Below are 21,299 nucleotides of genomic sequence, written 5' to 3'. Positions count from 1 at the left end.
ATTAACTTGCTTTGTTCCAAAATACTAAAGAAAAAATTAAAAGTAAAGCATCTCTAAATGGATCCCAAAAGAAAAAACAAGAATGAATTTAAACTTTTAGCATAAGTTTCAGAGAATGCTCCTATGGTATGCTAACATTTCCCTTGGTTATTCCACCACTGGAAACCATTCCATCAATGGTTTCTATACTCCGTACCTCTTGGTATTGCTCTCAGCCCAAGCCCAAGCATGATTTGTTCTAAGTAAACCAGGTTGTCAAACAATTGCTCTTTATTAGTCAAAGATGTAATTGTATAATCAATAAAAATATAGAAGTCCCACCTCACAGAAGTCTTTAAATTCTTTTAAATCGCTTTATGGGGATGCAGGTGAATTTATGGGTACTGAATTGGTGGCATTTAAATCTTAACTGTGGTATCTCAGCAACCACTAAGATAAGGTAACCCTAAGCAAGATTTTTAGCCATTTTATGTAGCCTTTAAGTACAGGCTACAAATAAATAGAAAACCCCAATAAATTCAAATGAAATGAATTTATTTGAAAAAATTTAGAAATTTGATTAGGTTTAATTGTGAAGGTAGTTTATTCCTTGTGACGCAGTTTTAGAGAGGCAGTATAACCTAGAAATGAAAAGCCTGGACTTCGGGTCACCTGGTTACAATACCAGCTCTCCTGCTCATGAACTAGAGGATTTTAGTCAAGATAATTAACTAAGGTTTGGTTTCCTCACCTGTAAAGTGAAGGGTAAGAGATTGGACATAGTGCTTATCATAGGGTCTGGTTTTTGCGGTATTAGTTACTTACTATTATTATTCTCTTCCTTAGACTTTAGTAATTTCTCTCTCGGTGCTATGTGTGAAGCAAAGAGTTACGGAATCAGAATGTTAGAAATGGAAAGAATTTCAGAGGTGTTGTGGTCGGATGTTAATTTCTAGATGAGAGAGAGTGATTGGGTTGGAGAGCAAACCAATCCTGTCCTTGGAGTTCTAAGATCAGTGCTATTTTACTGGGAATTGGCACCATACATACTGGTAGACTCTTTAGACCTGAATTGTACTTCTCTTTGAATGTTTTAAATTTGTGGCTTGAGTATCATGGTTATTTTATTAAAATGAGATTCCAGGGGCGCCTGGGTGGCTCAATCGGTTAAGCGTCCGACTTCGGCTCAGGTCATGATCTCACGGTCCGTGAGTTCGAGCCCTGCGTCGGGCTCTGGCCTGATGGCTCAGAGCCTGGAGCCTGCTTCCAATTCTGTGTCTCCCTCTCTCTCTGCCCCTCCCCCGTTCATGCTCTGTCTGTCTCTGTCTCAAAAATAAATAAACGTTAAAAAAAAAAATTAATAAAAAAATGAGATTCCAGTCCTATAATTCCAGAGTAACTAATATTTCTGAGGAGTATAGAATTTCACTCTATTAATGTTTGTATCATTTCATAAAGGGCCTAATCTTTTCCATTGGAACAAGCCTTAGGTTGTGTTATGCTCTATAACTAAACTCACTTGACAATATTGTCTACCTTACTAGAAATTACTTGACAGCTAACTTTGGTGTACGGCATTGTTTCAGAGGTAGGGGGTTGGCAAGGAAAGACACTTGTTATATAGATACTGACAGAGGTACTTATTATTTAGAAATGAAAGTGCTCTGAATTATTTAACTTATTTTCAAGTGTTTTTCTGCACTTGTAAACATAGTGCCTGTATTTAGAGACCAGGGGGAAAAGATGGGAGGTGACTTTGATGTCAGTCAATATGTCAGTTAAATCAGGAACAGAATTTATATTTTATTCCCAAGTAGTTTTCTCCAACAGAGTGAGAGGTTACTTTTGGAGTAAAGATTATTTAGTATTGGTTATTTTTTCCAGTAGGCTATTTTTATTTGTACTTTGTTTTATTTTGATCATGTTCACATTATTTCTTCCTTCCTCCCTGCCATGACCCATATCTTTTCTGGGCCTCTGAGCCAGCAAACACAGAGAGAACCATACTTAGGTAGCCTTTATAGTTAATATTAGATAAGCCTTACCCATGGATTGCCTATGCTTTATTTGAATGGAATTATGCTTTGAAGGAAATTTAAATTTGAAAAATTTTTTTAGTATGTTTAGCCTGTTGAATTTAATAAACATAGTATTTAATTTTTTCAGAGGTCGAAACAGCAAAGGACTGCCTCAATCTACGGTGAGTAACTTTAATGTTAGTTGGTTGGAAAAATTGGTAATGAAAATGTGATTTCTGAACCGGTGGACCAAAGCCAAGGTAAAAAAAAAAAAATCCTTTTTCTTGAATTTTATATCTTACAACGTTAAATTTTTTTTTTTTTATTTTTGAGAGAGAAAGTGAGACAGACTGTGAGTGAGGGAGGGGTAGAGAGAGAGAGGGAGACACAGAATCCGAAGCAGGCTCCAGGCTCCGTGCTGTCAACACAGAGCCTGACACGGGGCTCGAACTCATGAACTGTGAGATCATGTCCTGAGCTGAAGTCAGATGTTTAACCGACTGAACCACCCAGGTGCCCAAAGAAAATTTTTTTTAATGTTTATTTTTGAGTGAGTGAGTGAGTGAGCGAGAGAGAAGAGAGAGAGGAGAGAGAGAGAGAGAGAGAGAGAGAGAAAACGAGCAGTGTAGGTGGCCAGAGAGTGAGGGGACAGAGGATCCGAAGCAGGCTCTGTGCTGACAGCAGAGAGGCTGACGGGGGGACTCAAACTCACAGACTGTGAGATCATGACCTGAGCTGAAGTTGGACGGTTAACTGACTGAGCCACGTAGGCACCCCTCATAACTTTTATACTTCAGTACTGTTTGGTATAAAATTATTAGCTATGTATGTTGTTTTTTGAGATGATTTTATATGCAAAATATAAAATTTTCTGTTAATAGTATTTTTCTTGCCTAATAAGAAGTTATTTGTTGTTTTATAAATGGCTAAAGGCAAATCTAAATGCGAAATGCCTAAAAAAGATCAATGGAACACCAGGACTGGAGTTGCAGAGTTCTTTGGGTGTTTGGTTTTGAATTAATGTGCTATCTTTTAGTTCCTTCCATTTTTCTCCCTTGGAAAGAGCCTTCTGGTTTTAAAATTTAGAACTTTTATCAATGAAAAAATCCATGATTGATGGATACGTGCTGAGGGAACATAGTGAAGTGTCTTCTGCAAAAGACCCCTCCACCCCATTTATTTATTTACATATACTTAAACCTATTTAGTGTACAGGTCTGTGAGTTTTGATGCATACGATTGTGTAACCACCACCACAGTCAAGATAATGGGACATTTCTCTCACTTTGAAAAATCACTCCTGCCACTTTGTAGTGAACCCTCCTCCCTTTACTCCCCAATATTTGTGGTTTTGTCTTTTCTCATATATGGAAGTTCACTTTTGCTTTTTTGTGTCATGTATAGTCAAAACATTGTTAGATGGTATGACTGATTTCACTTTTGAAAACTTAAGCCTCTTCTCTAAGGAAACAAAAGATTGTAGTAAAGTAAATCTTTCTTTAATGCACATAAGGTATTATAAAGCTAACTAAACATTTTGTAACAAATGTTAACTCTAATATGTATACACAAGGATAAATACTGATTGCTAATATTTTTTTCTTAAAATTCCAGATTTCTTTTGATGGAATCTATGCAAATATGAGGATGGTTCATATACTTACATCAGTTGTTGTAAGTTACCAGATTATTGGGGAGAGACTGCCTGGCGCGTAGTGCAATAAAGTAATTTCATGGTGTTGAAATGTAGATGAATGATTCTCGCAGTATCATTTCTTAGGTCACAATCAGGATTATTTAGAAAAAACAGAACTCCATCCGAGCTATCGTGACTCACTATAAAAGCATTCTTGTTAACCCTACTATGTACAAAATAATAGTAGTAGATGATTGTCTTTAGTGCATTGTTTTGTCACTTAATAGAACCAGAGTCAGAAATACTTAACTTCAGTATTTAAATGCATACTGCAAACTCTGAGCAGGGCCTCCTGAGGAATTTTGAGAATTCAGTGTATTGTTAATGTTTTAAAATTTTTTATTGTTCTATCAGTAAATACCTAATATGTTGAATGAAGCCTGATGAGCTATATAAAAAATAAAATGAAAGCAACTGTCCCTCAAGACTGGGTAGCACACTGTTTCTTTGATAAATTAATTGTATGTTTTTAGGGATCCAAATGTGAAGTACAAGTGAAAAACGGAGGTATATATGAAGGAGTTTTTAAAACCTACAGTCCTAAGGTAATTTTTACTCTTTTCTCTTTTTGTTGAATGTAAAACCCCGTGAATCATCAACTGCTGTATGTTTGTATGGCTTCCTGACAGTGTCTGTTAGTTTCTGATTTAATAATTTAATAGTTATGATGTGGACATGTTTGTCACATTTTCACGTTTAGTTACTTTACCACTTAGATTTTGCTCTTCAGTTTCAAATACTGATTATTTTATAAACTATTTTGTATAATCAAACTTGCTTTTGTGGGCTTATTACAGTATCTTGACCTTTTCAAGCATTGTGGACCTGAAGAGGGATTGAGTGGTTCATTATTCTATTCTTTATCACCATTAGTTTACTTAAGACAGACTATGGTAGCAGGACCAACTTGTAGGTGAGAAGTATTTTGAATGATGGAATAGATAATAGGTCATATTTCTGAGAAAAAGGTTTGATTATAAGATTCTCTTGAGATAGATTATTTTTGTCAAGGGCATTTAAGAAATAGTACCTTGATATGCTGAAGAATTCTTATATTTTATAAGTGTTTTCAATATTTACTCATGCTTCTCATTTTAGTGTGATTTGGTACTTGATGCTGCACATGAGAAAAGTATGGAATCCAGTTCGGGGCCAAAACGTGAAGAAATAATGGAGAGTATTTTGTTCAAGTGTTCAGACTTTGTTGTGGTACAGTTTAAAGACATGGACTCCAGTTATGCAAGAAGAGGTGAATTTTGATTTCCTAAATATGTGTCATGGTTTATAAGATTTATTCAAACAAAGACTTTATGCATTGATTATACAGACTTTTTTTTTTTTTTTAAGAGTAACCTGATTAGGACAAATGGGAATTTTAATGCATTTTTGTTGGAAAATATTTAAAACTTCAGAGGAAGATTCCTTGATACTTTAGGATAAATAATGAGAGTTTGTGTTCTGTTAAAGTTTGTAAGGGATTTTCAGTCTATAGTTTCATGGTCAAGAATGCTACTGATTATACTCAACTGAAATTTCTTGTCCCATTTGGCCTTCAGTTCATAAACTTTTCATTTTAAGATGTTTATAAATAATGCATATGTAGTTTTATCATGCTTATAGTTCCATAAATGTTATAGTTTTATGACCTGGAAATAACATATGAGTAAGAGAGAATGGGCAGAGAGCTATGGATAGAAAAACAGTGGCTTAATGAAGATGAAAAAGATAAGTAGAACATGCGTATTTAAGAAAACATTCAGGAGGGGTGGAGGAGAGGAGAAAATGGGTGATGGGCATTGAGGAGGGCACTTGTTGGGATGAGCACTGGGTGTTATATGTAAGCGATGAACCACAGGAATCTACCTCCAAAACCAAGAGTACATCTTACACACTGTATGTTAGCCAATTTGATAACAAATTATATTAAAAAAATAATAAAACATTCAGAGTATGGGACTGTTTTGAAAAACTAAAAGGGATGACATAGTTATATTAAAATTTAGTCCATTTCAAATGTCCATTGAGGAGGAAAATATGGGAATTACTGTTACTCATTTGGAGAGTATATGCGGTGCTGAGTGTTTAGCATCACATTGAAAGGCTCTGGGCAATTTTGAACTTGGCTCTAACCTTTTTTTTTAATGTTTATTTTTGAGAGAGAGAGTGAGACAGCGAGAGCGTATGTACACAAATGGGGGAGGGGTAGAGAGAGAGAGGGAGACACAGAATCTGTAGCACGCTCTGAGCTGACAGCCGAAGTGGGGCTCGAACTCACGAACTGTGAGATCATGACCTGAGCTGAAGTAGGACGCTTAATCGACTGAGCCACCCAGGGGTCCCTTGGCTGAAAAATTCTTAAATTGATTTTTTCTGGTCAGATTCTATAGTCAATTCCATTGTGAGTTGTAACTCCCCACAGTTTTTGATTTTCATCATTCAGCTGTTTTTGTTGCGCTCATTTTTCTGCATTGTTTTTTAGAAATTACAAGCCACCAGAAAGTTAAAGCCTTTCCTTTGGACCTCTTAAGGTTCTCACCTATAGTTAGCTTGTTTTTTCAGAAGCTAGCAGTGCTAGGTACCTGTAACTGGTTTGCAGTGCTGGAGAAAGCACTGTGTTCTGTTTTTGTACCTTCTCAAATGTCTGTGTCTCTGATTTACAACTCTTTGTCTAAGAGTCCTTCAATGGCCCATACAAGGAAACAAGTCTTTTTTTCATTGCTGCCTTTGGAGTTGATCTTATTTATGCCTAGGACCACAAAATTATATTTATGCTTATACTGTTTTAAATTTAAAAATTGACTTTGGATAATAAGCTGAAAGGGAAAATACAGTTTTAGTTGAATCTAGTAGTACATGGCACTCTGGAAAAAGTAGTGGTCACAACAACAACAAAATGTTCCTTACTCTGTTGGGTACCAGGCCATTTAGCTAATAGCCATTTACAATACGCTTTGTCTTTTGTTCTTAAAGTGAATTAGCATTTCCTAAATTTGGAAAGATAAATGTTACTTGGAAATATCTGTGGCATCCCATTCTTTGATCCTCTTCAAAATTAATGTCTTAAATTTTTTATTTTATTTTATTATTTTATTATGTCTTTATTTCTTAGGTAATTTGTGTTCATTGTAGAAAGCCAAGAAAAAAGATCAGAGCGACAATTTTGACACTATTCAGTACACTCATAACGGGATGGATGTATTTTGCTATATACATAAAAATATAGTTTTCTTGATGAGGACATCCCATAGTGGAGTAATTTCAGGTATTTTATTTAAAGACTGTAGTGGTTTAGTGAATTATACAATTGTGTCCAGTGCATGGTATCCTGAAAATAGTATTAAGTCATGTGTTGAGGATTTCAGGTCCCTCTCTCTCTCTCTCTCTTTTTTTTTTAAACATTCATTTTTTTGAGAGAGAAAGACAGTGTGAGTGGGGGAGGGGCAGAGAGAGGGAGACACAGAATCTGAAGCAGGCTCCAGGCTCTGAGCTTGTTAGCACAGAGCCCAGCGTGGGGCTTGAACTCATGAGCTGTGGGATCATGACGTGAGCTGAAGTTGGACGCTTAACCCACTGAACCACCCAGGTGCCCGAAGGATTTCAGGTCTCTTAAGCCAGATTCTTCATACTGTCCTGGCAGATAGTATTAATACTATCCTTGCCCTCTATAAATATTATTTTGGAGATGCTATTAGTATAGAAAAAACTTTTTAGGGTTTTAATTGGCATGGTTCATTAATTACAAAAAATTAAGACATGATTAAGTAACTTGGTAAAGTGAAGACACAAACCTAGCAGCTTCTAACCCCCCAACTCATGTTCTTGAACACTGTACTATTGTGACATAAATTATGTAGTCTCATTTGTTGTTTAGCTTAGTCAGAATAAGCCTGCATTTACCTTAAGGGATTTCCCCACAAAGCCAAAAGTAAACAAAATTCCTGTATAGTATAAATATGCAGATTATTCAAGATTCTTTTCTTTTTAAAATCTTTGGCTTTATTTTGGGGAAACTTTTAAAACTTAAGTTAGTATGGCTTTTAACTTCTTAATTCTGACTACTGATTTTAGTAAGCTTTTTTGTTTTACTAGGTTTTTAAAGTTGTCACATTTGTACACATATGCAAGTGAATAAAAGGCCTAGAAATAATTGATCTGTTTTTTATGATATGATGGGTAAGTTTCATGTGATCTCTTGAATGCTATACATGTTACCAGTTTGAGTTGTGGGCAAAATGAAGAGTAACTCTGCATTTTGTAAGCTGTGGATTCCTTTTGCACACCCACAATTAGACCGTCAGGTTATCCCTGGAAAATTCGTGTGTGTTTTATCCGTTATCTGAATTCCATTGCAGGCAGATATGGGATGCTCTTATTTTCCCCTCTTCATTTTGCTATTTTGTAGGGCATTCAGCTGCTTTTTGTCTCTGCATCTTTCTACTTTGGAATTGGCGTATGATCTCTACTCATTTTTTACTTTCCTGTTTCCAGTTTTCCTTTCTCACTTGATTTTCTCCTTCATTCTCTTTCTGCTTTTTCTTTTGCTGCTTTTCTCATATTTTGCTCTTTAATATCTCAACTACATTTTAGTTCTGGCTGCTCGTCTTTCTTCATTCTCCTAACTTACGCTTCTTTCTACTGCTTCATTTCCTTAAAAGTGTTCTCAGTCTAGGGGTGCCTGGGTGGCTCAGTCGGTTAAGCGTCCGACGTTAGCTCAGGTCATGATCTCGCGGTCCGTGGGTTCAGGCCCCGCGTCAGGCTCTGTGCTGACAGCTCAGAGCCTGGAGCCTGTTTCAGATTCTGTGTCTCCCTCTCTCTCTGACCCTCCCCCGTTCATGCTCTGTCTCTCCCTATCTCAAAAATAAATAAACGCTAAAAATAAAAAAATAAGAAAAAGTGTTCTCAGCCTAGAGAACAGGGGCCAGCAAACTTCAGGCCTGTGGGCCAGATTCACTCATTGGTAAATAAAGTTTTATTGTAACACAATATACCTGCTTATTTTTGTGCTGTGTGTGGCTGCTTTCATGACACAGGGATAGAGTTGAGTGGTTGGAATAGAGACTATATGGCTTGCAAAGCCAAACAATATTTATTACCTGGTCCTTTACAAAAAAATCTTGCCAATTCTTGTCCTAGATCTTTTTTCCTGCTGCGTTTGGTCTGTTAGGGCTGATCAGAAATACGTACTGTATTGTCTTTGGTGAAATAACATAGAATATACTTTGTCTCTAAACTCATGCTTTGACTCTAATCTAGTATTGTGTAATTTCATTAAGTCCTTGTTTGTGACCATTCGAATTGGATTTAGTTTGAAGAATCACTTTCTTTCCAGCTCTTTTGTCACAATAAGTGAAAAATCACATATGAGAAAATTAAGTTACTGGGAATGATCTCCATCCTCAACTATTTGCCCCCTCCCTTACCTACAACTTTATCTTCCCCTTGCCATCATTACTCTCTTTCCTTTGGTTTTAGTAGGTGGGATATTTCACTTCCTGTTCAATCTCAACTTCTCCAGTCATGCTTTTGACTGTGTTCCACCATTCCTGGGTTCTTGCTCTTTTCTGTCACCTCTGTTTCCAGACTCTTCAACCTCTTCCTCTCTAGTTGCTCCTTCGCTTTAGCCCAAAAACCTATTCAAGCACCTCTATTCCTGAAAAGAATTCCTTTTTGTCCTGGACTCTTCTTACTATCCTGTCTTCCTTTCTTACTCAAACTTCTTGACTCTTAGTTTCTACGGACTCATTGCATGGTAATCTGCCTTTTATATTCACAACTTACAAGCTTCTGGGGCTACCAGTAACGCCTCATTCATAGGTCCTCTGTACTCTTTTTCAGACTTAATATTGATTTTGGCACTGTTGATTTCGTCCTTCAGAAAGCTGCTCTTCTGTTTCTCATGTGTTTTATTCATCACTCCTTCTGTGCTCATTCTTGGGCTTTATATCTGTTAAAGTGCTCTTAAATGTGTTTGTGTTCCCAGTGTTTGTTTCTTTGCCCACTGCTCTTACCGTGTATCAGTTGTTTTATACTCTGCTAATTTCAGTTACCATATATAAGCCTATTGCCAACATCTTTGTATATTGCCTTTACACCACGTTGTATTATAATTACGTTTCTCCCCTATTATACTTTGAGCTTTGTAGAATTTTTTTTAATCCTTGGAGCCTAGTATAGTATTTCTGTGCATAGGACAGGCACAATTGTAAATGTCTGTTTTGAGTGAATGAAATTAGGACTTACACATACTTAAAAAAAAACAAACAACTATTTTATGTAAAGAGTGAGAAAACTAGAAGCAGTCTTACATATACAGCCTGCCAGCAAATACTTATTGAGCTCTGGATTGTGTTCGTTGCTGTGCTTGTTGCTATAGACAGTACAGAGAAATTCAAGACTTAATCTATTTTGGGTCCCTTTTGAGAACTTAGTGAAACTGTATACCCTCACCCTAGAAAAAACTGTGCACATGGACTTTTACACTTAATTCTGTAGTGTTCACAGTTCCCTAGGGAGTTCATGTACTCCGTATTAAGAAGCTCCGCTGCAGGCATTTTCGCAGTTGGAGATACCAAGGCATGTGAAGGAATTCAAGAAAAGTGGAATGTTACAATTAGTGGCATTGAATTCCAAATAGAGTTCAGAGACATGAAGAATTGTATTGGTTGTAGTAGTTGGAAGAAGTTGGACTGTGAATGTGTGATAAGAGGGTAGTGAGAAAGTCATACAGATTATTTTATTCTGGTGTGGCACTATTGTGTTCTCATGTGGTTGTCCTGTAGCTCTATAGGGCAAGGTCCTACGAGTAACAGAGAATTATCTCTTCTGAAGGGCATGATATTAGGAATGCCGTGTCAGTTATATCTAAGAAGAGACAAATCTCAGCTGGCTATGACCTGGGAAGACTTAAATTCTGAGGATCAATTTAAATGTGCTCTAAATTCATTCGTGGGTGGTGTTCTAGTAGGGCAGTAGGCTCTGTAGATGGGCAGGAGGTGCTAATGTTGGACAGGCAAGCAGCTGTAAAGTTGAACAAGTGCTCAAGATCAATAGCCTGCCCTGTGGCAGGAGGGAGGGTAGGCCCTGTGGTGGGTAGGCAGATGGGGTGATGGATAAGCAGGTGGTCTTGGCCGGGGGCTATCCAAGGAACTGTGCAGGAAAGCGCTATAAAGAAGTTGGTGTGGGCCTGTGGGCTTTGGACTAGTTTTTTAGTGAGCCTGCTGAGTAACTGTTTTAATATTCTTCTGTTAAAACTGAACCATTAGAGAGTCTACTGTTTCAGCTTTGCTGTGGGCTAGTGAGAGAAGGATGTGTGTCCATACTGGGGCCAAGTAGTTAAGTGGAAACTTGCATTTACTGAGGCCAGTATGGAGATTTATACAGAGATTATTCAGTTAAAAAAAAAAAATATATATATATATATATAGTGGAACAGGTGATAAAAACAAACAAACAGATACAGTAGAACAGGTGATAAAATAAACAGATATAGTAGAACGGGTGATGAAACACCAAATGGAGTAGTTTGAAGTACAATAGGGAAATATTGCATGTTTATTAAAATACCTGATTTATTAAAATTTCATTTCTTTATGTGTTTTTAGAGCATATGGAAACTCTGCTGTATTCTTCCATGTGTATGCCAAGGTCAAAACAATAATTCTTCATTTATTAAAAACAAAATAGGGGCACCTGGGTGGGCTCAGTTGGTTAAGTGTTTGACTCTTGGTTTCAGCTCAGGTCATGATCTCACAGTTTGAGTTCAGGCCCCACATAGGGCTCTGTGCTGACAGTGCAGAGCTTGCTTGGGATTCTGTTTCTCTCCCCCTCTTTGTCTGCCCCTCTTGTGCTCACACGCGCTCTTTCTCTCTCTCTCACAATAAATAAACACACTAAAATAAATAAGTAAAAATAAAAAGCAAACAAAACCACTAGAATAAAATAGGATTTTATTTAGATAAACAAAATAAAAATATTGTTTAGTACTAATAAGAGGAAGGTCTGACTTAAGATACATATGGACATTACTGGTCACTGTTCAGCGTCATTAATCAGCTACTGATATAAAAGGAAAACATTCTCAATAGGAACAGAACTTAGAAGAATGTAGAGACAAACATAGTACATGTGAATAGGCTGAAGATTTTTTATGAAAACACTGCTGAAGAACATAAAAGATTTTACTAAATGGAGAAAACGTGCCGTACGTTGAATGGAAATATGTAACACTTGAAAGTTGTCTTTTTTCCTCAACGTAATCGCTAAAGATAACATCTCTATCTTTATAGAAAGTGAGAAAATGATTCCTACATTTATAAGGTAACATTTATTAACAGAAGAATTTGGGAAAATTTTTTCTACAAGACTCATGAAGGGAGGACTTGCCCTACCAAATATTAAAATGTATTAGCATTAAAACATAGTTGTCAAAGTGGCAAAAAATAGAGAATCTAAAACAGAGGAAATTCATATGGGTGTTTTGTTAATATATGATAAAGATAACACTTTAGATCTATGGTAAAGGTGGATTATTTAGGAAATGATGTTGGTACAACATTTGGGGGGAATTAGATGCCTATTTCATACCCATCATCAAAATAAACCCTAAATGGTTAAAAAGAAGTAATTAAAAAAAAACCCAGTCATGTAGAAATACGAGAGCAGATTTGTGAATTTATATCATTTTGAGATGGGGAAGGACGTTATAAGCATGACCACCAAAGCAAAAATTTTTGCAAGACTTAGATGTGTCTAAAAGTATCATAAATTTTAGAAGACATGAGGGGTGCCTGGGTGGCTCAGTCGGTTAAGCATCCGACTCTTAATCTCAGCTCAGGTCTTGATCTTGGGGCCATGAGTTTAAGTCCCGCGTCGGATTCTGGGCTGACAGCTCAGAGCCTGGATCCTGCTTCGGATTCTGTGTCTCCCTCTCTCTGCCCCTTCCTCTCTCACACTGTCTCTCTCTTAAAAATAAATAAACATTAAAAAAAAAAAAATTAAAAAAAAATTTTAGAAGACATGCTGCAAACTGGGGAAAATCGAATAAAAGAAGTTTTACAGATGGCCAGTAAACGTATGGAAAGGTAGTCCACCTCAGTGGTAATCAAAGAAGTGCAGTTTCAAAGTAATAATGACTTTTAATCTGTCAGCTTGCTAAATGGGAAAAGTGAGCAAGATTAATTACCGGCACATGATAGACAGTCAGAAAACAACTTACACTCTGTTAGTGGGGACCGTTTAAGTCAAAACAAGTAGCATTTTTGAGCTGTCTAGTAGGTAATTCAGATGAGTCCAGGAAGACAGTTTACTTGGTAGTATTATGTAATGCTGGTATACCCAGTTAGTTACTGTCTGCTTTTAGTTTTATTTTTTCTCTTGCTCTGTACGGTCTCCATTAAGTCCCAGGAATAGCACATATGTAAAAAGTAGTAATAAAGCGGGACAGTGAGGGAATGTGGATAAATGATCTGCATTTTAATTTCTGTTACATTTGACTGTAAATAGAAATTGCTTTTTTACCCAGATCAAGAGAGTTTTAAGAGCATGTGCACTTGAACAGTTGTTCTTCTAATTTACATAAGGACAGTTTATATGTTTGCCAACGAAACAGAAAGGTGTTTGTACAGCTGTAAGAATTGGAATTAGTTTTATTTACCAACTTTTTCTTTATTTCTCAACACTTCGCTGTAAAATTAAGTTGTCAAAAGAATATTGAATAGTAATGGCAGTTCAGTTCCCAAATTCTGTTTTTTTGCTTCCTGAACATTTCTGAATTTACTTCCCCCACCCACCCACCCCCAGGTTTTCGACAAAATCTTTCTTTCCATTTTCCTTTCTCTCTCTTTAACTTTTGAGATTAAAACAGTACCTTTTATAAAAAAAATTGGTCTAACAATGATTAGACCCATTTCATTCTTTCTGATGGCAGAGATTAAAGACTCCTCCTCCCCTGTCAAAATGGAGCTCTGAACCAGGAGCCTAATGAAGAAGCTGAAAACTGTGTCACCATCCTGATACCCCACTCCACAAAGTATCTTTCTATTGGCATCTTGTTAGAGTTTCTTTTGATCTCTTTTGGAGATAATATGAGAAATAGAAATGTTACATTCTGTGGAATCTAAGCGAAACAAGCCTTACGTAGTGGGTTTCCATTTTATCTAGTTCTGTGTTCTATTTATCACGCTTTGCTGTAGAATTTGGTGTGCATTTGATTGTGTGGAGTCTTGACTATTGATATTCATTTAGATCTTTTCAAAATTTATTTATTTTATAAGAGAGAGAACACAAGCACGAAACAGCAGGGGAGGGGCAGAGAGAAAGGGAGAGAGAGAATCCCAAGTAGGTTCCACGCTGTCAGCACAGCCCAACTCAGGCTTGTGAACCCACAAACCATGAGATCTGACCTGAGCCAAAACCAAGAGTTGGATGCTTAACTGACTGAGCCACTCAGGTGCTCCTTCATTTATTAAAAAAAAAAAAAAAAAAAAAAATTTTTTTTTTTTTTTTAATGTTTATTTATTTCTGAGACAGGGAGAGACAGAGCATGAGCGAGGGAGGGCAGAGAGAGAGAGACACAGAATCCGAAGCAGACTCCGGGCTCTGAGCTGTCAGCACAGAGCCCGACGCGGGGCCTGAACTCACGAACCGCGAGATCATGACCTGAGCCGAAGTCGGATGCTCAACCGACTGAGCCACCCAGGCGCCCCAGGCGCTCCTTCATTTAGATCTTTCAAAGAAATACGGTTTCTGGGTTTAAATTTTTATTGCTGATGCTTGGTTGATTTTTAAGTCTTCTACAGTAGTGTTTTAAATGGTAAAATTTCTGAAAATTTCAGTCCCATTTTTAATTCTCCGTATTTAGATTTTTAAGAAAATTGCTTCTCAAATGTTATGTTACCAGTTGCAGTGTTTTTGTGTTATGTAGTGGGTTAGTAAAAATAAGATGAAATATTTTATCTTAAAAATATTTTGCCTGAAGTTTAGAGAATCCAATATATACATTTTATAGAGTTTATTAATCAAGAAAGTAAGAACTGTTTTTTTTTTTGAAAGATTTTTAATGTTTATTATTGAGAGAGAGAGAGAGAGAGAGAGAGAGAGAGAGAGCGAGCATGAGTGGGGGAGGGGCAGAGAGAGGGAGACACAGAATCCAAAGCAGGCTCCAGGCTCCAGGCTCCAAGCTGTCAGCACAGAGCCTGACACGGGGCTCGAACCCACAAGCTGTGAGATCATGACCTGAGCCGAAGTCAGACGCTTAACTGAGCCACCCAGGTGCCCCAAGAACTGCTTTTTAATATTTAAGTTGTATATATTTTTCTCTCAGGGATTTAAAAAATATCATAGTACTATGAAATATAATCATTTTATGTAAGAAGAATGTGAGGTTTCTTCATCATTAATGTATTTTGGCATAAATCAGTGTTACAAAGAGCTACTGACTCTAAGCACTTTAAACTTTTGTTCAAATACTGTAGCATCAGAAGCATTTTTAGGGCCATTTATTGTCGAAGCCCTATTGTGTGCACTTTCTAAATGTTGCATTGATTGAGATTGTCCTGTTTCCTACTTACATTCTAGGCTTATCTATTGGGCTCCATATGTGGGACAGAGACAAATTAAATTGCAAGCTGTGTTTAACAAGAATGGTATTTAGGGTGTGCTGCTGCTTCTTCTTCTTCTCCTAATTTTTAATGTTTATTTTTGAGAGAGAGCAAGCATGAACAGGGGAGGGGCAAAAAGGGGGGGGGGGGGGACAGAGGATCTATACTGGGCTCTGTGCTGACAGCAGAGGGCCCAGTGCAGGGCTCAAACTCACGAACTGTGAGATACAACCTGAACGGAAGTCGGATGCTTAACTGACTCAGCCACCCAGGCACCCCAGGGTTTGCTTTTTCATATCAGTTAATTCTTTCCAGACTTTGGTCAAAAGGGAACTTGGACCAGATCTCAGAAAAGAACAAAAGAAAACGATTTGGGTGGTTTGTTTTCTTTTTTCTTTCTCTCTCTCTCTCAAAAAAAGAAAAAGAAAGAGAGAGAGAGCGCGCGCGCACACAAGCTGGGGAAAGGGGGCAAGGGGGAGAGAGAGACAGAGAGAATCTTAAGCAGGCTCTGTGCTCAGTGAGGAGCCCAATGCAGGGCTCAATCCCATGATCCTGGGATCATGACCTGAGCTGAAATCAAGAGTTGGACAGTCAACCACCTGAGTCACCCAGAGGCCCCAGGCTTGGTTTGGTTCTAACTAGAAAACCATAGAGTCTGTTATTTTAATATTTATTAATTTAGTTTTAACACAGTAGGTGATGTTTGGACTGAAACTAAAGACTCCCAACATGATATACTATCCTTTTCCTTGGAGCTGCTTTTTGCTCAGGAAAGAATTTTTTTTAGGTGGCTTACTGTGTTTCAGAAAGCGTGTTATCGCTGCTTTCTTTCCACTGTATTTGCACTTTTGAAGTTGATATCCTTTAGATTTTACCTGCTACAGCTGTTCTGATAGTCTCCATCTCCATTTTCTTACTAAGGTTCTGTCATTTTTTCCTTGAGTGGTAAATTTACTTTGAGTTCTGGGACTCAGAAATTTTTATGGAAATCACAGTTAGAAAGTAAGTACTACTCTATGCCATGTAATTTTGTTGTCAGAGAGCAGAGAATAATGACTTTTTTTTTCATAGTTGCATATAGTGATCAGTAAGAAGAGACCTCCCCCTGTCTTTTTTTTTTTTAAGGCTGCATTTTGAAGTTGTGTAGTCTTTATAAAAAGTGTGTTGCTATGCTTTTAAGTGGATGACATTCGTTTTCAGTCTTTCCAAGGCAGCTTTTACAGCGATGCAGTCTTTATTTCCATATGAGTAAATGCTATCAGATGCTAAAAGTGAATTATGTCCACAATAAAATCTGATTTATGTGATTTTTCTTTTAAAGGAATTTGAGGCTTTGTAGCCTTGAAGTTTTTCTGATTTTACCATTTGGTTGTCATTTCAAAAGAGAAGAAATGACTACAGCCTTAAGTCACCAGTTATGATTCAGTTTCTGAGATCAATAAGCACTGTCTGTAAGAAAGTCTGTATTTTACTACTAGCTTTAAACAAGATAATGTGCAAAGACATTATTTAGGTACTTTATTTCAGGTTAACATAAAACAGATGATAATATGATCACTGGTTTGATACATTATTACCAGTCAAATGTGCATTCATAGATTTGGATGCAGAGCAATAGGCCTGACAGAATAAGCAGTTGCCTGTTTTGTGACCAGTGTTACTTGAAAGTTGTCAAAATGAATGCCTGTTCAACTAAAGTTAGACAAAAATGAATGTGTTTCTCGCTTGAAACTTTGTTCCTGTTGGTAGCTGTATTATTTTGAACCATCAGTACAGTAGGCATCAAGCCCCAAATCCTGAACACCAGGAAGCTCCTGCTTCTGTGTCATCTCTTGAACTGCGTGCCTCGGTTAAGGTCAGGACATGGCAGTGCAGGGTCCTGACTATCCTGAAGTTTCTCAGAAAGTGTATCTTCTGTCCCCTTTGGCCACATAGTTTTGCCAAGAAGTAAAGATTTGTCTATTTAAATACTGGCATTTTCCCTCATTGCTGAGTCACAAGACAGCATTGTGGAAATAAAAGATTTCAAGCCCTGAAATATCTCCAGATTTTGAGTTGCCTTTTGGTAAGGTAATTTTGGGGAGGGGACCAAGGTGACCTAGTCCTCATTTTTTGGACTGTTGAGAGCAATATTGGATTTTTTTTTTTTTAATTTTTTTTTTTTTTAAGTTTATTTATTTTTGAGACAGAGAGAGACAGAGCATGAATGGGGGAGGGTCAGAGAGAGAGAGAGAGGGAGACACAGAATCTGAAACAGGCTCCAGGCTCTGAGCTGTCAGCACAGAGCCCAACGCGGGGCTCGAACTCTCGGACCGTGAGATCATGACCTGAGCCGAAGTCGGACGCTTAACCGACTGAGCCACCCAGGCACCCCTTGGATTTTTCTTAATAACAGTTTTATTGATACGTAATTCACATACATTATAGTTGGTTTAAATTGCACAATTCAGTTTTTTTTTAGTATATTCATAGAATCTGTCACTACAGTTAATTTTAGAATATCTTCACTCTAAAAAGCCCCACACCCTTTAGCAGTCAGTCCCTACTTGGTTCCGACCTCCCCAGCCCTGGAAGACTACTAATCTTTCTGTCTTTGTGGGTTTGCCCATTGTGGATATTGCATAGTAATAGAATCAGAGAAAGGGGCACCTGGGTGGCTCAGTCTGTTAAGCCTCCGTCTCTTGGTTTCAGCTCCGTTCATGATCTCATGGTTCGTGAGTTCAAGCCCAACATTGGGCTCTGTGCTGACCGTGCAGAACCTGCTTGAGATTCTCTTTCTCCTCTCTCTGCCCCTCCCCTGCTTGTGCTCTCTCGCTCGCTCTCAAAATAAATAAATAAACATAAAAAATTTTAAAAAGATAGAGTCATACAGTATGTGGCCTTTTGTGACAGGCTTGTTTCACTTAGTATATGTGTTTAAGGTTCATCCATCCACGTATCAGTGAATCTTTTCATTGCCAAATAATAATCCATTGTATGGGTATACTACATTTTTATTGGCATATAAATAACATACGATGTTATATCAATTTCAAGTACCTCACATTGATTTCAACACTTGTGTACATTACCCAGTGCTTGCCATGACAGGTATCGTGTAGTCACCATCTGTCCTCATACATTGTTACAATATTATTGACTATATTCCCTATGCTGTACTTCTCATCTCTGTGACTTCTTTTATAACTTGAAGTTTGAGACTCTTAATCCCCTTTATCTATTGTGTGCTTTCCTTACCTCCCCACTGTCAACCACCAGTTTGTTCTCTGTGTTTAGCTTTCTGTTTTTTGTTTAAAAAAAAACAAAACAAAACAAAAAAAAACCCTTTTTTTAATGTTTACTTATTTTTGGGAGAGAGAGAGAGAGGGAGGGAGGGGCAGAAGGAGAGGGAGACACAGAATCCAAAGCAGGCTCCAGGCTCTGAGCTGTCAGCTGTCAGCGCGGAGCCTGACGCAGGGCTCGAACCCATGAACTGTACAGTCATGACCTGAGCTGAAGTTGGATGCTCAACTGACTGAGCCACCCAGGTGCCCGTTTTTTGGGGTTTTTTTTGAAAAAAAAAATTTAAAGTTTATTTTTTGAGAGAGAGAGAGAGAGAGAGCACAAGTGGAGGAGGGTCAGAGAGAAGTAGAGGCAGAATCCCAAGCAGGCTCTGCAATACCAGTGCAGAGCCCGATGTGGGGCTTGAACTCAAGAACTGTGAGACCATGACCTGAGCCGAGATCAAGAGTTGGACGCTTAACCGACTACGCCACCCAGGCCCCCCCGCCCCGCCCCGTTTTTATTTTGTTTGTGTTTGTTCATTTGTTTTGTCTTTTATACTCCACATGGAAGTGAAATCATATGGTACTTGTTTTTCTCTGATTTATTTTACTTAGTGTAATGCTTTTTAGGTCCATTCTGGGTATACTACATTTTAGTTACGCATTTATCAGTTGATGGACATTTTATTTATTTCTACTTTTTGATTGTCATGAATAATTCTGCTGGGATCATTGATGTTCTGATTTTTGTGTGGATATTTTGTTTTCATTTCTTTTGAGCATATACTTAGGGGTGGAATTGCTCGGACATATGTGAGAACTCAAAGTTTAACCTTTTAAGGGAACTGCTGGGATGGTTTTTGAGAGTGGCTGTGTCATTTTACCATCCCATCAGCAGTATGAGGGCTCCAGTTTTTCTATCCCTTCATCAGCAGTTGTCTGTCTTTTTTATTATAGCTATCCTGGTGGGTGGTTGTGAAGTAGTATCTCACGTGGTTTTGGTTTGCATTTCTGTAGTGATTAATGATGTGAATCTTTTCATGTGCTTATCGAAAGTGTATAATCTCCTTTGGAAGAAGGTCTATACAGATCTTTGCCCACACTTTAAATTAGATTATCTTTTATTACTAAGTTGTAAGAATTCCTTAAATATTCTGGATACCATTCATCCCCTTATCAGACATGATATGTTTTCCCCCATTATGCGGGTTGTCTTTTCACTTTTTTGCTGGTGTCCTTTAAAGCACAGAAGGTTTCGGTTTGGATGAAGTCCAGTTTATCTTTGTTTTCTTTGTTGTTGTTTGTGCTTTTTGTGTCCTATCTAAGCAAGTTGCTTACTCCGAGATTATGAAGATTTGTTCCTCTGCTTTCCTGTAAGATTTTTATAGTTTTAGCTCTCATATTTAGGTGTCTGATCCATTTTGAGTTAATTTTTACATGAAGTCTGAGGTAGGGCTCCAGCTTCATGGTTTTTTACATGTGCATATCCAAGTACAGTATTTTGAAAAGACTGTTCTTTTTCCCATTGAACTGTCTTGGCACCTTTGTTGTTGAAGTTACATTGATTATAAATGTAAAGATTCACTTCTGGACTCTCAGTGATATCCCATAGATTTGTATTATCTGTCCTTATGCCAGTATTATACTGTTTTGATTACCGTACCTTTGAGTAAGTTTTGAATTCAAGTGTCAATCTTCCAAGTATGTTTTTTTTCAAGATTGGCTGTTCTGAGTCCCTTGCATTTCCATGTGATTTTAGGATCATCTTGTCAATTTCTGCAAAATGACAGCCGGGATTTTTAATAGGGATTGCATTGAATCTAGAGATAATTTTGGGATATGTTACCATAAATCTTCTAGTCGAAGCACATAATACATCTTTCCATTTACTTAGGTCATCTTTAATTTTCTTCAGAAACGTTTTGTAGTTACCAGTGTACAAGGTTCACACTTCTCTTGATAGCTTTATTGCTAAGTATTCTATTTTTTTGGATAAAAAATACCCGAAATGGGGGCGGCTGGGTGGCTCAGTCAGTGAGGCCTTCAACTTCAGCTCAGGTCATGATCTCACAGTTTGTGGGTTCGAGTTCTGTGCTGGCAGCTCAGAACCTGGAGCTTGCTTCAAATTCTGTGTCCCCCTCTTTCTCTGCCCCTCCCCTGCTCATACTCTGTATCTGTCTCTCAAATATAAACATTAAAAAAAAATCCAAAATGGAATTTGTTATTGTAAATGGAATTTAAAAATTGTTTCTCGTTTTCAGATTAGAGCAGTATTGTTTTACAGTCTTTATACCTAATGTAAATCTTTCTTTTGACTCTTAGTAGGATAGACACTAAATTTTGAGCTTTAAGTGAGAGTAATGTTTGTTTGTTTGAGCTTGTCTGTTCTGCTTCTGTATTGCTTATTTATTAATTTTCCACTGATTATGCCATTTATGCACGTCTGCTTTGTAAAATTCCTTGTCTGCAATAACCAAAACAACTTTGTAGTTAATATTTTAGAGGGTCAGATATTTGTTGTGTTTCAAAGTAACAGTATTTTATAAAACAACTTTTGGAGATAAAAGCCAAAACTTTCTTTCCTTTGAAGCAAATGATAAGTAAGAGTGGACAACCTAAAATATCTAGTCTAGATTGAGTCTTAGAGACTATGTAAGCTGAACTGGATTTACCCTTTTAGCTCATAGTACACTTCCAAAGTAGTCCCATCTTTTTCATCCATCCTTTTTCTTGAACTGCTTGTAGT

General features: G+C 37.4%; 1 protein-coding gene and 1 long non-coding RNA gene across 14 annotated transcripts in view; both read left to right on the top strand.

Moving 5' to 3' along the window:
* The window catches only part of ATXN2 (ataxin 2), a 146,269-nt gene that overhangs the window by 32,469 nt on the left and 92,501 nt on the right, over nucleotides 1-21,299 (top strand). For all 13 annotated transcript variants that reach the window (XR_008422119.1, XR_008422118.1, XR_008422115.1 and 10 more), the window contains exons 2-5: nucleotides 2,146-2,179; nucleotides 3,612-3,671; nucleotides 4,167-4,238; nucleotides 4,792-4,942. Coding sequence is in view for 8 of the 13 variants with exons in the window: in XM_053902026.1 (XP_053758001.1) it covers nucleotides 2,146-2,179; nucleotides 3,612-3,671; nucleotides 4,167-4,238; nucleotides 4,792-4,942 (317 nt within the window). In the remaining 5 variants the exon portion in view is untranslated. The remainder of the gene's footprint in view (nucleotides 1-2,145; nucleotides 2,180-3,611; nucleotides 3,672-4,166; nucleotides 4,239-4,791; nucleotides 4,943-21,299) is intronic.
* LOC128776995 (uncharacterized) lies at nucleotides 6,476-12,891 on the top strand. Its single transcript, XR_008422120.1, has 2 exons — nucleotides 6,476-8,364; nucleotides 8,604-12,891. It is a non-coding gene; the product is annotated as an uncharacterized LOC128776995 (long non-coding RNA).

This window comes from Panthera pardus, unplaced genomic scaffold (assembly GCF_024362965.1).
Source record: "Panthera pardus isolate Hobbes unplaced genomic scaffold, ASM2436296v1 HiC_scaffold_15, whole genome shotgun sequence".
In the NCBI taxonomy this organism is placed as follows: Eukaryota; Metazoa; Chordata; class Mammalia; order Carnivora; family Felidae; genus Panthera; species Panthera pardus.
This window is presented reverse-complemented; position numbering and strand designations above follow the sequence as displayed.